Source organism: Microchirus variegatus, assembly GCF_963457635.1.
Source record: "Microchirus variegatus genome assembly, chromosome: 12".
Classification (NCBI taxonomy): domain Eukaryota; kingdom Metazoa; phylum Chordata; class Actinopteri; order Pleuronectiformes; family Soleidae; genus Microchirus; species Microchirus variegatus.
The window spans coordinates 2,904,221-2,922,202 of record NC_139813.1 but is presented as its reverse complement, the minus strand read 5'-3'; the positions used below and the strand labels follow the sequence as shown (position 1 = coordinate 2,922,202).

General features: G+C 40.7%; 1 protein-coding gene across 1 annotated transcript; it reads left to right on the top strand.

Annotated features, from left to right (window-relative positions):
• Positions 1-6,159: 6,159 nt before the first annotated feature.
• LOC310935234 (uncharacterized protein) lies at positions 6,160-17,116 on the top strand (the record flags this gene model as incomplete). Its single annotated transcript, XM_083899086.1, has 8 exons — positions 6,160-6,240; positions 11,133-11,347; positions 11,450-11,642; positions 14,866-15,035; positions 15,073-15,258; positions 15,555-15,702; positions 16,033-16,242; positions 16,940-17,116. The coding sequence occupies 8 exons, from the start codon at positions 6,160-6,162 to the stop codon at positions 17,114-17,116; spliced, it is 1,380 nt and encodes a 459-aa protein (XP_083755212.1).
• Between the last annotated feature and the right edge of the window lie 866 nt (positions 17,117-17,982).

Sequence of the window (17,982 nt, the reverse complement as noted above, 5' to 3'; positions counted from 1 at the left end):
TTTTCACGTTCCCAAGGAACGGACTCACTCGAGATGTACAGCGAGGAGGGTTTGATGATCCACGAAGGTTGAGGAGAGGTGAAGCCCCGTCGTCGTGGTGGAAGAGACGAATGCGGTAGAGAAGAACAGGAGTAGGCGATTCCAGGAGTGGTAGGAAATCCGCAGGGACTCTGTGTTCTTCTCTCAGCAGGAGACGTGGAGACCTGAATACGGAGATTGAGGTGAGTACTGGAAACGTCAGGAATTCTAGTAGCGAAGTAGAGAAGCATTTAACAGCTAAGCGAAAACGTGGAACTGACACCAGAGAGACGCGAAGTCCCGCCTTATATGCCCGGATGATCGCTGATCAGGCGCAGCTGGGCAGGAACTGCGCAGGTGGAAGTCATCTCTGGCGTCAAACTGGGTCAACCACACCCCCTGCAGGGTGAACACAGAGAGAGAAGAACAGGGAGCAGCAGGCAAAACAACAATAAAAACAGAAGCCATGAAATGTGGATCGTGACATACACACTGTTTACCTAATTGTAAAATAATTTTGTGAGATGGAGGGAATATGTTGGCCAAAATTGGATGGAGTTTTTGATTATATTCATTCTTGATTTATAATTAGTATTTCTATTTTCCCATTTCTTTACCTCTTCTTTAACTTCACCCAATTTCTCTCCCAGTTTCTTCCACTGCAGTCTTTGTTGCAGATGGTCAAGTCTAAGATTTTGATTTCATCTTTTACTTTGCCTCTGCCTTACTGAGGCCACATTTTTACAAAGCAGGGTATTTAGAGAAAGCGGGGTATTTAGAGAAATGAATAGAAAAATAAGTGTCCTCTGTCAGTAGCCTTTTGGCTGCAGCCCGACGCTCTTACAGTCTTTGCTGCCGATGCTCAATCGTGCCTGAATGGCTCTTGCCACACCCTGTTGGGTTCTGCTCCAATAAAAACAATGTCTTCTCATTCGCTGATATCTGGAAATTATGAAGCGTGGTCTACATGACAACTTCTCTGTATACTGGTGAAAACATCTCTTGCCTATGGCCTCCTGTACCGCATGTTAATTGGCGTACTGGATCAGTGGTTTTGGCAGTGCCTGATTCAGCAGGGCTATGTTGTCAGGTTCTAGGTTGAAGATAGATGAGCTGGCTGGTTCTGGTCATCTCTGTCGATAGCCGCCCTAGGCTCTCGTTGTTCTCATCCCTGTCGTCATTGGATCATCACGGCTCAGGCTTGGCTCCCTCTGGACCTTTGGGCTGTTGCGGCCTCCCCCAGGAGTGTGTGGCAGTGGAATGAGGGCTGGTGGAGCTGGAGTTCTCCATCCTTCTGGCAGAGACGCTGGGGGCTGCATCATCTACTACGGCTTTGGTGGATGTGGGTACCTTATCCTCTGGACTAGCCACCAGTCGTCAGGGACCTTCAGCTGCGTTGAAGTTGAAGTGTTGAAAGTGCATATGTGGTTAATCCCATCTGTTGTAGTGCTAAATGTTGTGCTTCTATAGATTTAAATTTGGAATATGTTCAACTTATCTCACTGTTCCTTAGGATGTCCTATTTCTCTAGATTGGTGTTATCTGGTAAAGGATGCTTCTATCAGTTTGCACAGTGTGCTGGAGACTGCATAATTACCAATTCAATATAGGTATATTCATTTACATAGTACTTATAAGTTATAAAATACCTACTATACTGTTATGTATCTACAAAAACAGCACTTACATGCATTGCGGGGGGTGGATGGTGACCTCCTGTCCCTACTCCTTCTCCCTGACACTTGCATCCATGCAGATGTATGTTATAGAATAGAATAGAATAGAATGCCTTTATTGTCATTATACAAGTTGTACAACGAGATTTACTTGACTTCACCTTGAAAGTGCATACAGCTAACAACGAAGAACAATAACAACAACAACAACAACAACCAGAGAATGGGTCAAAAGGACATTAAAAAGAAAAAGTGACCCTAGTTAACGTGAGGTGGGTTTTCAGTTTCAGCGTACTACATTAAAAGGATAAACAGCCATCAAATTCTTATTGCACAGTATGAAATAGCAGGTCTATAGCAGGGTTTAAATATAAAAAGTGCATTTCTATGAGACGTGACCCATAGCAGGGTATAAAAAATAATAAATAAGACTATTTCCACGGTATGAAATGTAATTTTTTTTTTTACAGTATATGAAATATAGAAATATAAATATCACAGTGTGAGATGTGATTTTAGCAGCATATAGAATATAAATATCACAGAATGAAATGTAATTTTGCAGTATATAAAAATAGAAATATAAATATTTACACAGTATGAAAGTGATTTTAGCAGGGTACCATTAAAAATATAGATATTGCACAGTTGGAATGTAATTTAAGCAGTATAAAAATCTGTATATACAATATAAGTAGTGCACAGTATATAAGTATTGCATAGTGTGGGGTAAATTATCATTTCTATTATCTCTGCGTTCTCTATCTGCCTGCCTATCTCTTCAGCTCTCACTAGATAGTGGCCAGTCATAGTACTCACTATACATGCGCAGCAATTGTAGGACACAGCAAGTTAACACCATGATGGATAATATGAATCCTCCTATTTTTATTCCATCAATTTCAACAACTTTTTCTACCCCATTTTGTTCCACCAATCCCAACCGTTTTAATTGTGTGTTCCAATTTGATCTTGATGGGTTTTCTGCTGCATCTCACCAATACCACATCTTTTATCTGGGACTTATCACTAAAGTTTGTGATCTTCTCTATCTCTTCTCCTTGTGCTCTGAAATATGGAAAAGTCAAACCATCAGGCTTACGGACTATCGGTGGCAATATGGCAGTTACATCATATCCATATTCTTCCTGCACTGTAATATTCTGCAGGGCAAATGTGGGTTTCCTCACTACATCTTGGGTTTCCTCCTGTCATACATACATATATATATATATATATATATATATATATATATGTATTTCACAGGCGAAAAGACATTTCAAAAAGTCTGGGCATTCTGCTACATTACTTCCTGTAATGACCTCCTCGTCTAGCCTGGGATTCTGCTTTGGCTGAAAAGTGTCGCCATTGTTGGAACATGTTTGTGTTCCATTGTCCAGTTCTGATTTTGTGTAAGTCTCGTTTTTCCTGTTTAGTTATTAGTCTCATTTTCTTGCAGGCATCTACCAAGGTCATCTGTTGTCCTGTCACTACTTCATGACATATTGCATCTGCCCATCTTACATCGATGATCACCATCCCCTCTCCACCGCATCCAGTACTGAGTGGGTACCCTAGCTAAGGTTTACCTTCTGTATTGACTGAAGTGACATCAGTAGTTAGTGCATGCTTGTCTGGTGTGCCCCAACTACCCAACCCCTTATTAGTGGCTAGAGTGCTCACAGCCATTGTACATTCCAATAATGGGTGTGTCTGTGTGTTGTATTTGAGGAAGCAATGGCTGAGAAAGCATGATTCCTTATCAGAGAAAGCCTCATTCGTTATCATAAACTCCCCCTAGCTAAACCTGAAAAACAAAAAAGGTTGGTCAGAGGTGACTTCCATTTCTCCGTCACCCCCAGGCATTGAAGCAGGCCCCCGGAGCGGGAGACTGAATTTAGTTTAGATGAGGTATTGCTGTATTGTTTCTAATGTCTGCATGGTTCTAAATAATAAACTACATATTTAAACTGTCAATCTGGGAATACGATTCTCAGTGGAATATTAAACTATTTTACCTACAAAAATTACACATTTCTAAATGTGTTATATCATTTCATGCACAATATCAATCAATCAATCAATCTTTATTTATATAGCCCACAGTTAACAAAACATAGTTTGTCTCACGGGACTTCACAGGGTTGGTAACATCCTCTGTCCTTAGACCTTCGACCAGGGTAAGGAAAAACTACCAGGGGAAAAAAACCCTTGTAAAAGGGAAAAAGGGTAGAAACCTTAGGGAGAACCACAGGTGAGGGATCCACTCCCTGGACGGACAGACGTGCAGTAGATGTTACCCAAAACATACAATACACAATGACAAGAATAAAAAGTGAAAAAGTCTTTAAATGCCAGGATCATCTGGATCACTGGGTTTAATATCACAATATCTCCCTTTATTTCATAACTTTTAATGCACAACTTCTCATAACCTCTACTAAATGTGTTTTATTAACCTGAACTCAATTTGCCAACCTTTATTTCACTATCTTAAAAGACAGACAACAGAAATCCATTGAACAGTGACTGTGTTCTTAAATTGTTATTGCATTCATAACTCCTGCACTTTATTTGTCTATCTAGTTGCACTTATGTTTCAATATTTGTTTTATAAGTGTTATCTCCCTGTTCCTTATTAACTATAATGTGTGCTGCTGCTTTTCTTGGCCAGGTCACCCATTTGAAAGAGATCTTGATCTCACTGCGTCTTTTATCTGGTTGAATATAGGTTAAATAAATAAAATAAAAATCGTTACAAAAATGTATTTCCATTATTCTTGTCATGACATTGCCAGTGCTGCAGACAGTCCAGCCACCTCCGTGTAGACAGGCTGACAGTTCATAATGTATTTCTAACAGAAAATCACAAAGCATAAAGAACACTGAGACTAAGTTAAAATTGAACACAAACACATAACAGTTCTATTAACAGTACATGTCAACATAGTCATACAAATTGATTTTAGGGGAGGGACTTCAGAGATGCTAGTGCTGCAGACAGTCCAGCCACCTCCTTGTAGACAGGCTGTTCATCCCTACACAGCTACACAGGTCAGAGGTGTTCCTCCACTCCTCGATGCTAATCCTACATCCCACCAAGCTCCAGCAACAGGAGGAAAACATCGGCTCAGTCAAAAAACACAAAAAACAACAACATAAAAATAAATATTTGCTGATTGTTATTCTGGACTGTAATTCTGAGGCATGCACTCTAACTGAGATAATCATTGGATGTTCAGAGTCCCCATCATAAATAAATTAGAAAATATTACCGTTATAATATGAAAATCAGGCACTGAGATCATAACCAAAAAGGTAGACAAATGTCTATTTTCACTTGATGATCAAATTACCTATAGAAATCAGGGAAGCCAGTTTGCTTAATCTAATCTAATCTTGCTTAAGCTAACAATGTATGCTTTTACTTTGCATTTATCTAGTTATATATATATATACATATATATATATATATGTATGTGTGTGTGTGTGTGTGTATATTTTTTTATTGGTTTGATTCTAGTGTTACTACATGAAAACAAATGTTTAATTTTTTTGTTTTCTTTCAAAATCCATGAAAAATGCCGTAAGTAAGAATTTTGTCAAATTAATTATTTTCAAAACAATTGTTCCAACATTAAATCTAATACTATAAATTGATATTTCTTTGTTACATTGAGCAATATTCGAAACAGATGCAGGATGGAAAAATACCTCTGCAGATTTCTGAAGTTTGTAATGCCACGTCACGGCTGGCAGCAACAATGTCTGTTATCTTCTTTGTGAGTTCATCCAGGCCATGGGATGCATCCAGCAGTTCCTCCACCGTGTCTCTCAGTGAGAGAATTTCAGATTGCTCATTTCTGCATTTGTCACATTAAAAAAAAGAAAAGACAGATCAAGTAATTGCAGCCATTTAAGACATTGTTATAAGACATGCAGCTGTGTGTAAATACATATTCTCTAGCAAGTTAAAAGTTGGAAAATTAATAAGAGCTTTTTGAAAAATATTTTTGATTTCACGGAATGGTATTTTAAAGGATATTGTTTACATATCTTCAGTGATTGACTGACAGAACTAAAGGTGATGATGGCTTCTTACACCATAAGTTGACCCACAGAGAAGATGCGCTACAGTGTAGCCCCTGCAGGCTCAGTTTTAGAGCGCATAATCAGGTCCCAATGCTGGTGGGACTGAACCCCCAGATGGCAGACTTATGCTGCCCTTCAAATGTAGACCAAAGAGTCAGAGCTTGTGATGCAATACACAAAATGGCTACCTGCCAGAAAGTAGTCTATTGCAAATTATCTGATGGTTTGATTAGTCTGTTGTTTGGAAGTGGAATAAAGTTTAATGCAATATATCATGATCCTTTAATTTAAGTGCTAGAGGCCATCACAACTGGCGTGAAGGAGCTGGGACTGTCAGGTTTCTCTCACTAGCTTCTTCCCCATGAACCTCATAATGACCATGGTCAGAGAGGTCCAGGGAGCTGAAACACCCACCATCAATCGGAAAAATCGCAACATTGGAAGCATCAGTGATGTACAGGCTAGCTGTGTTGACCTAAGAGACAGCAATGTTGCAATAATAAACAAAATCATTAAATTGCTCTTCTGCCTTTACATGTTTGCATTGTTTCTTCTTCGTGTCTATTTATACTTTGCCCTTTACTCCTACGTTTCAGTGGTTTATTAATTATATTAAACATGCATGCAGTTAAATCCCCAAGATTATTTATATACCAATGCAGCCTATGTCCACACATACACAAGTGTTATGTAACCTATCTTTTTCTGTGTGATTTGGCCTTTTGTCTACATCATAACCGGACACTCAAGCAGGAGCTTTTTGAAACCTCAGCCCAAAGTGGACATTTAGGAAAACAAAATTTTTACCTGTAGTCGTGGGGACAGGAAATCCAAAGGTTTTGGTAAATGGTGTCATGACCTCAATTTGCACCTGGAAATAGTTGTTTACATCTACATATTACCTGTGTATGTGTGGACATAATTAAACCACAGTATACAGTCTAAATGTTAATGACAAGCTGCAACTCTGCACAATTAATATATAAGAAGTAAATGTCTTGCTGGACTGTAGAATTAAATTGAGGATTGTAGCATATCCCTCTAAAAGATGGTCTGACACTTGTAAACAAATGTATTGCAAATTCCAAAACCAACGTCAGAGCTGTGTACAAAGTATGTTAGCTAGTATCTTCCCATTAAAGTTTTATAATAGCCCTCACAGTACACACATCAAGCCAACACTAACTTACTTAAGCAAATCATTTACAAGTTATTGCAGTTCAAAACGAATTCAAGATACGACTCATATCTTAACATCAACGTTTTACTTCACTGACCCTTTGCCTCTTCGGGGGTTCCTAATACACTGAATATTTCTCTCTGTGCTCTGATTTTAACCTTTTTGCTGTCTTTTTCACTACCTTTTTAGCGTAATCTAAAACTTCCTGTTGCGATCAAAATAAAAGCATCTCAATTTAAAACAGGAAATACAACAGAAGGGCAGGTAAAACCATGCAACAAAATGTTAATCTAAAATGTTAATCTAAAACCTGACGGGTATGTTAGTGACGTCAGGTAATGGTCCATCTCGAGTGGGTTTCAGGGTAGGCAGTTGATGATCACTTATTCTTATTTTGACCACAATACATCATCTATCAACTCCTACTCTTGTAATGTGGGCTGGTGAAAGTGAAGGTTATGGCCGGCGATGGTATCGGTATCTCGGGTTTACTGAAGGGCTCTTCAGGCAGCATGTGGAATTTCCACACAGATACTTTTATTATAATACACCATACAAAGCCAGGTCTTCATGGCACTATCTCTCATGAAAAAAAACATCAGGAAATGAACATAGCCTACATGTTAGGCTTTAAATTCACTTTTCCACAGACATTAACACACATTAAGTGTTGCTACTAAGATGAGGCATGAAACACAAGTTTAATTCTTCAGTCCAGCAAGAGACTTGCTTTACTTTACAGGACACCTGGTTGAAAAAATTAAGCTAGCTACCACCATAGGCAACAGTTTGCAATATTGGCCTGTTATGCCAAGACCTGTTGTGCCATGTTTTGCAGGGTACCTGGAGTTTCTCCTCCACCTCCTCCTTACTCGTTACCTGACACCTGCTGCTGGACTTAAAAGCCCTGTGTGGCTCCACCCACTCTCTCTCTGCCTGCAGCCAGGACCAGCAGCATGGTCTCCAGACACCATTTTGTTTTCCCTCTGTTACTTTTGGTTGCAATAAACTTAGTTTTCTTGCATCTAACCTTGTTTGTGTAATACATGTTGTTGCCCTCGAGCCGGGTCGTAACATATTGGGGGCTCGTCCATCTAAAAAAAATATATATATATATATATATATAATAATTATACCCTAGACTGTGTAATCCTGTAGATTTGGTGGTGTTTGGCAGTATGGCTATGAGCAGCTTCTCTTGGTGAGTATGGTGAGTTCAATGTTCGAGTGTATTTTTTTCTCAAGTGGTGAGTGATCTCCCTGGTTAGATAGGGTGTGTACCAGCCGGGCAGAGCAATCTGCCCGTCCATCGGTGCACAATTTGTTATTTTGCCTTTTTTATTTTCGAGGCAATCCTGGGTGTTTCTCTGGTGGGGGCGAGCGTTTCAGGGCCTTAGTCATATGGCTAAGGTTTACTGAGGTTCTGCTTTAAAGAAGCCTCGAGCCCGGCACGTCTCAGAAGATACTTAGGCTTAGTTGGAGTTAGGCAGGTACCAGGGGGTTTGCTGGGAGGAACATTTGCACTCGAGATTTGCTCACTGTGCTCACTATTGATTGATCTGTAAAGTGAGGTACTTGTTGCTCTATGGGGGTTTCCTAGGCTTCTTTTGTGATTATGGTTTCTAGAGACCATTTGTGACTAGCTGCTTGTGGTATTGGGCACTTTGCGTTGTGTGCACTGTGCATACTGGTTTAATTGGAAGCTTTTCGTAAAGGTAGTTGGTCTATAGATTTCATTGTTGTGGTTGTTTTTTCTCTCACCTGTTGATTTAGTAAAGTTACTAAGTATGGCGGCAATCAATGACTTTATTAGTGCACCATCAGAGGATCTGCTTGGTCAACTTACTAAAGAACAGCTTCTTAGTCTTGCTAGTTATTACGACATTGAGATTACCAGTAGTGATAAACGTCTTAAGGATAGTATAAGAGATGCACTTAAGACTATTTTAATGGAAAGGAAAGTCCTTGATCCTTATTCTTCACCAGCCTATCAACGGCCTGTACCTTCTCAAATATCAGAGGCTGAAATTGAGTTGAGATTAAAAGAATTGGCTTTTCGAGAGTTGCAACTAGAAGACAGCCAAAAAGAGCGTTTCCTCAGGGAAAAGCAAATGGATTTAGAACATGAGCGGTTCCTTAAAGAACTTGAACTAGCTCATCTAGCGCTGCCTCGTCTCAGTTTGATGTCGTGAGAAACATCAGACTAGTACCTCCATTTTCTGAGAAAAATGTGGAAAAGCATTTCCCTCATTTTGAACGTGTGGCCATCGTTTCAGAGTGGCCAGCGCATGCCTGGACATTGCTTTTGCAAAGTGTTCTGGTGGGGAGAGCACAGGAAGCTTATTCTGCTTTAAGCATTGAGGATAGCAAGGACTACGAAAAGGTTCAAGCTGCCATATTAAGAACCTATGAGCTTGTTCCTGAGGTGTATCGCCAGCGTTTTAGAAGCCTCAGTAAGCTAGATGAACAAACTTATGTTGACTTTGCGAAAGAAAAGGAGACCAGTTTTAATAGTTGGTGCAAGTCGCAGAAAGCAGAAACTAAGGAGGATCTTAAACAATTAGTTCTGCTTGAGGAATTTAAAAATTGTCTGCCTAAGGCTGTGTGTATTTATCTCAATGAGCAAAAAGTGACTACCCTTGATAAAGCTGCCGTTTTAGCAGATGAGTTTGTGTTAACACACAAGGGACATTTTGATAGTGACCAAGGTGAGCAAAAAGGGAGGGCGGTGTTTAATAGGCTTCGGTTTTCAAAGCCTCTTCCCACTGTCTCTACAGTTTTTACTCGAAGGTCAGCTACTGCAAGTGCTCCCTTAGAAAAGGCTTGTTTCTATTGCAAGAACAGTGGTCACTTTATTGCCGATTGCCCCGTCTTGAGTAGGAAACAGGAGTCTAGTAAGCCTGTTGCCTTACTAAAACCTGTGAAAAATTCTATAATTCAAAACATGGACGAACCAGTTAAGAAGTGTGAGCTGGCCGGCTCTTCGTCTTTTCTTATGGAGGGTTTTGTTTCGCTTGCTCATTCTACAACCAAGCAACCTATTAAGATTTGAAGAGATACTGGAGCTTTTCAGTCTTTGATTCTACAGGACTTTTTACAGTTTACTGACCAGTCTGCCTTGGGCTCGAGTGCCCTTGTCCACGGGTTCGGGGGTGGGTTATCTGTCCCTACCTATGCATAACCTTAAACTTGAAACCGGTCTTGTTTCTGGGGAGGTTACTGTAGCTCTGTGTCCCTCCATTCCGATTGAAGGGGTATCCTTCATCTTAGGAAATGATTTAGCTGGTGGTAGAGTACTCGCTGCTCCTGAGGTGGTTCCTTTTCCCGTAGTGTCCAAAAGCCCAGATGAACTTGAGAAGCAATACCCAGAGACCTTCCCTGTTTGTGTTACCACCCGTGCTATGCTAAAGAAAAACAAACAAAACCAAGAAGCTGATTCTGATATTGCACTGTTTGACACATTTTTAGTTAAGGGTGACATGCTGGGATTTGGTAAAGTGTTCCCCTCTTGTGATGAGCTCAAGTGTGAGCAGGGGAAAGATGCAACCTTGTCTCCTCTTTTTGACGAAGTTGTTTATGATGATGAGGTGGCTGCTGTGTCTTGTGGTGATTTTCTGGACAGGGGCATATAAATGAGGAAGTGGACTTCTCCTAAGATGTCTTGTCATGATGATTGGAGTAGTGTGTTCCAAGTTGTGGTTCCAAGTGTCTATCATTACGATGTCTTGCAGTTGGCTCATGATCATTGTCTTGCTGGTCATATGGGAATAAAGAAAACTTTAGACAGAGTGCTGAGACATTTCTTTTGGCCTGGTATAAAATCTGATGTGACTGAGCATTGTAGGACATGTCATGTGTGCCAAACTATTGGTAAACCCAATCAGAAAATTCCACTAGCTCCTTTACATCCTATTCCTGCTATGGGAGAGCCTTTTGAGCGTATCTTGATTGACTGCGTTGGTCCCCTTCCTCGTACCAAATCCGGTAACCAGTACTTATTGACGATCATGTGTACAGCCACTCGGTTTCCTGAAGCTATCCCTTTACGTAAAATCACTGCTTCAGCCATTTCAAAGGCCCTTATTAAATTCTTTACAGTATTTGGTCTGCCAAGAGTTATACAGACTGACCAAGGTTCTAACTTTATGTCCCGTGTGTTCTCTCAGGTGCTCCAGCAGTTGTCCATCGAGCACTGCACCTCATCCGCTTACCATCCAGAGTCTCAGGGAGCCCTAGAGCGGTTTCACCAGACCCTTAAAACCATGTTGCGAGCCTACTGTAAAGAGTTTGAGAGAGTTTGGGATGATGGAACGCCTTTGCTCCCCTTTGCGGCCAGAGAGGTCACTCAAGAGTCTCTTGGCTTTAGTCCAGCTGAACTGGTGTTTGGACATACTGTGCGAGGACCTTTAAAACTATTAAAAGAGAGATGGCTGGCAAACCAGACTCCAGCCACAAATCTGCTGGATTTTGTTTATCATTTCAGGTCCAAGCTTAGAACAGCATGTGAGCTGGCGAGGAAGAACTTGGGGGAAGCCCAAGGAAGGATGAAGGGCTGGTACGACAGGAAGGCAAAGCATCGAACGTTTTCCCCTGGTGAGAAGGTGTTGGTGCTGCTGCCACTTCTGGGCTCTTCTCTACAAGCTCGATTTAGTGGCCCATATGTGGTTGAGCGTCAGGTGGGGGAGTGTGATTATTTGATAAAGACCCCAGAACGAAAGCGTAAAACACGTCTCTGCCATGTAAACCTTTTGAAAAAGTACTGTGAGAGCTGAACTTCCAGATGTGAAGCCTGTTGCTGTACTCAGCACTCTAATCCCGGCAAGTGAGAAGGACACTGATGGTGTTGTTGATGGTGGAGTGTCTCATGGTAGGCTTCTGAACTCAGAAATCATAGCCAACATAGATGTCCATCTGTCTTATTTAGAGCCATCAATTCGGTCTGACATTATTGGTAAACATCCTACCCTATTCTCTGATGTGCCTACATGTACAAACGTTCTCCAGCATGATATTGATGTAGGAGATGCTGTGCCTATTAGGCAGCACCCTTACAGAGCAAATCCTGAGAAACGTCGGCTGATGAGTAAAGAAGTGGATTACATGATGCAGCACGGCATTGCAGAACCTAGTGCTAGCCCATGGAGCTCTCCATGTTTGCTGGTTGATAAGTCAGATCACACATTTCGTTTTTGTACTGATCTTCGCAAGGTTAATGCTGTCACAAAACCAGATTGCCATCCCCTTCCCCGTGTAGACGATTGTATCAACAGGCATGTCGCAATAAAGGCATTATTGACTAGTGCTCCAGTCCTTGCTGCCCCTGACTTTAACAGGCCATTTAAACTGGCCGTTGATGCCAGTGACGCTGGGGTTGGGGCTGCCTTTCTTCAAGATGACTCTTCAGGGGTCGAGCACCCTGTTTCCTATTTTTCCAAGAAGTTTGACATACATCAGAGACTTTACTCTACCACTGAGAAAGAGGCCTTGGCCCTCATTTCTGCTCTCATCCATTTTAGTGTTTATGTCTCTTCCAGTCAGGCCCTGGTGGTCTACACAGACCATAACCCGCTTGTTTTCCTCAGCAGGATGAGGAATTCCAACCAACGCTTGATGCGATGGAGCTTGTTCCTGCAAGGATTCAATTTAGACATCAAGCATATCCGGGGAAAGAACATGGAACATGTTCTCGCTGATGCCCTCTCAAGGTCGTAGGTGTCAGTTTCTCGTACAGCTACTCATTAATTTTGTACGACCTTGTAGAGTTTGGAAGATTGCATTAGAGCAACCAATTTAAGGGGGGGGGGTGTTATGCCAAGACCTGTTGTGCCATGTTTTGCAGGGTACCTGGAGTTTCTCCTCCACCTCCTCCTAACTCATTACCTGACACCTATTGCTGCTGGACTTAAAAGCCCTGTGTGGCTCCACCCAATCTCTCTCTGCCTGCAGCCAGAACCAGCAGCATGGTCTCGAGACTCCATTTTGTTTTCCCTCTGTTACTTTTGGTTGCAATAAACTAAGTTTTCTTGCATCTTACCTTGTTTGTGTAATACATGTTGTTGCCCTCGAGCCGGGTCGTAACAGGCTTACCTGGAAAATCCAGGTAGTTACGTGGGTACGGCGCATTTTCAGCGCTCACGACCATCAACTCGAATTTGTGCCGATTTGACGTGAGATTACTGTTGCGCATGACAGAAAAGTTTGCGGCAAAAATGAACCACTCTCCTTGAAGACAATGGCCAGTTTGTTTATCTACCGAGAAGTCATACAAAGTATGATAAAACATGGCTATTCCGATAAGGATATATCGAATCATCTCCAGTTCGAATGTGGCTTGACAAAGGGGTTCTCCAGATCAAACATCCACAGATTTTGTATCCAAAATGGCATAAGAAGAGAGCGGGTACAAGATTCCAAACTGGAAGTCGAGGTTGCTAAAGCCATTAGAGAGGTGAGCAATAGTATAACATTTAAAGGTCACATAGAGTGGTCCTGTTGCACATATATGTTAGTTATCGAGGTTGTTTTTATGGTCAAAAACCTCCTAGTTGCTGTGTTTCCCAGCCTCTCACCCAGAAGACAGAGTCTTGTGATTGGCCAGTACCAGGAAGTGACATAATCAGCGCACCAGCTCTCAGAAGCGCAGCTCCCCCCTCTGGAACGGTGGATGCACTGCTACTCATTATCAAAACATTGTTTTAACAATGTTTAAAAATAGCTTCTTCACGACTCCCCGCCACAGTCCCTTTTATGACTTTGACCCAGAGTCAGACCCAGAGTCAGAAGATACTGTCGCTCGTGAAACACCTCCACAACGGATGTTATTATTCTTCTGCGGTTCAATGTACGCAACCTGATGTACCCGTACTAGTTGTCCGGAGCTGTTCAGGAGAACTGGTGTTTACGTAACCGGACCAGGTTTTTTCAGAGATCTCGCTGAGCCAGAGATTACAATAAAACACAGCGTTCTCAGCAGTGGCCGAACTGTTTGTTTAGAACCTTCAGGGCTTCTTAAACAAGATAAGGACGCAGATACACACTAAAAAACAGCGTTAATTGGAACTTCCAGTCTAGGTCCACTTTAACATAGTATAGCATTTTTATAAACTTCAATAACAGCTGTGTAATACTCAACAAAACGTGACGTTTTGCTGTGTGGGACGCTGCATCTTTGATTTGACTGAAGATGGCAGTGCATACTTGTGTGTATGGACCTCTGTGAAGTGTGATGTGCATTTATACAAAGGAATATGTGGTGGGGCTTTGCATTTCTTCACAAAACCTACACATGAACCTGAGTGAATGAAAACAGTGGCACTAAACCTTTGCTCATGATGATGATGACATTACAATATTTAAAAGAATCAAATCAAATAGCCTGTCATTAGCCCAAATTCATAGTAGCGTGAATGGGGTGAAGTCTGCCATCTCTGATTGCCTTGTTTAATCTAAGTTTTGTTGTAATTTTAAGGTGCTTATATTTTGTTTTTATATATTTTATACCATAAATTGACGCTTGGCATATTAACAGTTAAAGCTAAAAACTGAAACTACAGAGCTCCTTTCAAAGGAATTGCTGGAAAAACTACTGTTGCCCCCTGCTGGCGTGATGTAGAATAGCATGTAATTAATTTCCCTACACATTTGTAATGAAAAACCTATACATTCAGTGGTACAAACATAAGAAAATACATCTTCTAAAATAAACAATCTCTTTAGAAAAATAAAGAAATAAACACATCTCTTGTGAGTATCACAACGACATGTGTTAACCGTTTAATTTGACTTCTCGGTCTGTGAACAGAAATAAGAACAAGAAATAAAATGAAATAAAATTACATAATCATTTAGACTGGAGCGCTACACTACTTTCATTAATTAATTTATTTTTTCAAATTTCAGACTGGACCAGCATATGGAAGAACCACGATGACTGGTTACCTGGCTTCAAAAGGAATCCAAGCATCAGATGGGCGTGTTGGTCGTGTCCTCAGACATATTAAACAGCCATATCATGCACATCGGTGTAATGTAGGTGTTATTAAAATGGCTAATAGATATTATAGATTGCTGTGACAACACTGAGAACAATAACTGGTTTTGTTTTAGGAACTTAAATCCAGTGCCATACAGTGCAGAGTATATGGGTCACAAATTGCAACTTGACCAAAACGAGAAATTGGTGATGTTTGGGGTGACCCATGTCCTTGCTGTTGACGGTTTCTCCAGCAAAATTGTCAGCCACTCCACCATGCCAGTAAAAAACAACCTGACCATCTATCAAGAAGTTTACAGGTAAGTTTTAGTGTTCTGCTCTATTGTAATATGTTAGCAAACAGCAATTAAACTGCTCTTACCCATTAAGTAAAAATAAAACAAATTGGCTGATAGCAGCTGCAGTTTTATCACCACTGAGAATATCATTCTAAAATGAGTGCTTTTCAAAATGCTAACAGTCAGTTAAATATGCTGTACCTAACTGTGTAATTGCATAATCAGACCAATACATTAACTGAAAATTGGTTTTGGCCATGCTTATGTTGCAACAGCATATGAAATTGAGTTGATTGTAACACTTCGCTGTTTTGCAGAGATGCTGTCCTACAGTATGGAATATGGGACCAAATCAGGGTAGACCATGGAAAAGAGTTTTACTTAACTCTTTTTATGCAGGAGAAATTGGCAGGCTACAGGAATAACACAGAAAGACTTCCATACATGCAAACACAGTCAACACACAATTGGTCTATTACGTCTCATTCCCTTAATCACTCAACTGTTAGCTGATAATACTCTTGTCTCTGTCATAATGCTATGTTGCTCACAAATCTTCTCTGGAAAAGAGATTCAGTATTTTTGATGCAAAAACACAAAGCCAAAAATCTGAAAGGAAATGTCTAATTTGTTATGCTTATTATGCATAATTACAATGTGCTATTATAAACTGGGTTCTTGCTTTTGGTTAGAGAGAAACAATTTATCCAGGGTGGTTACTATACTGTATAGGTGCAATTACTAATTGATATTTTACTGACCTTTAGATTTTTGTTTACTCTTTCTAAATTTCAGAATCATACAGTAGAAAGGATGTGGCCAGAGGTAAACAACAGGGTAAACTACCCACTGAAAGGGGCACTCATCCACCTTGTTGATCAGGAGGAACTCAACCTTGAAGACAGCATGACACGATATTGCGTGTCCACTCTTACCTGTCAGGTATCCCAAATTGGACTTGACCGGATGGTGCAGCCCTGGAATGCACACAGGATCCAATGTTTGCATAGCACTTTTAAAGTGTCCCTTTAGCCCCCTAATAGTGTACCTCCTTTCTGAATCTACATAATACCTATCGTGTAGCACTGTCATACGTCACCTCATAACCCAATAGAGCTTGTATTGCATAAAACTGATAAAAACTTTTTTTTTAATGAACTTGTGTAGTTTGTTACAACAGTTGTGTTTGTCCCTACATGTTTGGTAATCCTATTGAAATAAAGAATTCCTCTTTGTCAAAACTATTAAAAATGGCATCAGACTTGACCTTAAAATGGTATGTAATATATATAATGGAGTAACATGTCAAAGATGCAAATATGTCCAGTCCTGCCATGAACAACCTGTTCTGACCTTGATGTGATGAACTGGGCAGCAAAGAACAGTGTACCACCCAAGGAATTTTCTACCCTTCTAAGTTAGCTACAGGAAATAGTGCAAAAGAGAACAGGATAGTTTGACACAAGCTAAATAAGTCTAAGCATATATTTAACACATGCAATTCAGATTATAATTTCTAAAATGTAATTTGTTTATAACCAGTACATAAAAAAATAAACTGAAGGCATACACTGTACTAATGGAACATTTAAACTTTTTAGTAGCGTCCCAAGATTACACGTTGCTTGAGGTGCACTGAAATGCATAACATTACACAAATCATGGCCACTGATTTCTTTTGATGTGCTTTTTTTTTGGCAAGGGTATCCCAAATCAACTTTCTCTGGAGGGATGCCCAAAGAAACTGCCTGCAGATCTTTTGCCAGAGGCCGCAGAGGCTGCGGACTGCTATGATCTTGAAGTGGGGTCCTCTCTGACACAAGTGTCAATGTTTGGGAGAAACCCATTTTCTAAAATTGGCGCACCAGGCAGCAGCTGAGGAAGAATTTGCACAGCACTATCCAGACATTTCTGAACTCTTTGAGAGTGCGGTCAATAATGACCCAGGGTGCTTCCAAAGAGGAATTAAGGACCTAATAGAGATTGTTAGAAGACGCTTGTAAATTCAAGTGGATTTCTACACGGAGGAGGCTGGACTGTCTGCAGCACTAGCATCTCTGAAGTCCCTCCCCTAAAATAGATGACTATGTTTGTCCTGTTAATAGAACTGTTATGTGTTTGTGTTCAATTTTAACTTAGCCTCAGTGTTCTTTATGTTTTGTGATTTTCTGTAAGAAATAAATTCTAAACTGTTACTGAATGTGTGTCAGTTGTATGTTGACACACAAGCAAATGTACAGATATTATTTTATTTTATACATGCCAAGATATAATTACTTCAATGAATTTTGAGTAGAAACTGTTTATTTTTTTAATTAGACCATATCAGGAAGAATGAATCTCTAACCTGTATGCAGAATGACAGACATGAGTTTTGGCTCCACATAATCACAGCTGATGGAGGCTACAGAGCTACTATCTGAATGTGATGTTGCAAACAGATCTACTGTGCAATAGTTGTGCTCCAACCGGGGGACTCCGTAGTTCTGTTGGGAGACTTCAATGCTCACTTGGGTAATGACAGTGTGACCTGGAGGGGCGTGATTGGGAGGAATGGCCTCCCCGATCTGAACCAGAGTGGTGTTTTGTTATTGGACTTCTGTGCTAGTCATGGTTTGTCCACAACGAACACCATGTTCAAACATAAGGGTGTCCATCAGTGCATGTGGCACCAGGACACCCTAGGCCGGAGGTCAATGATCGACTTTGTGGTCGTGTCATCTGGCCTCCGACCGCATGTCTTGG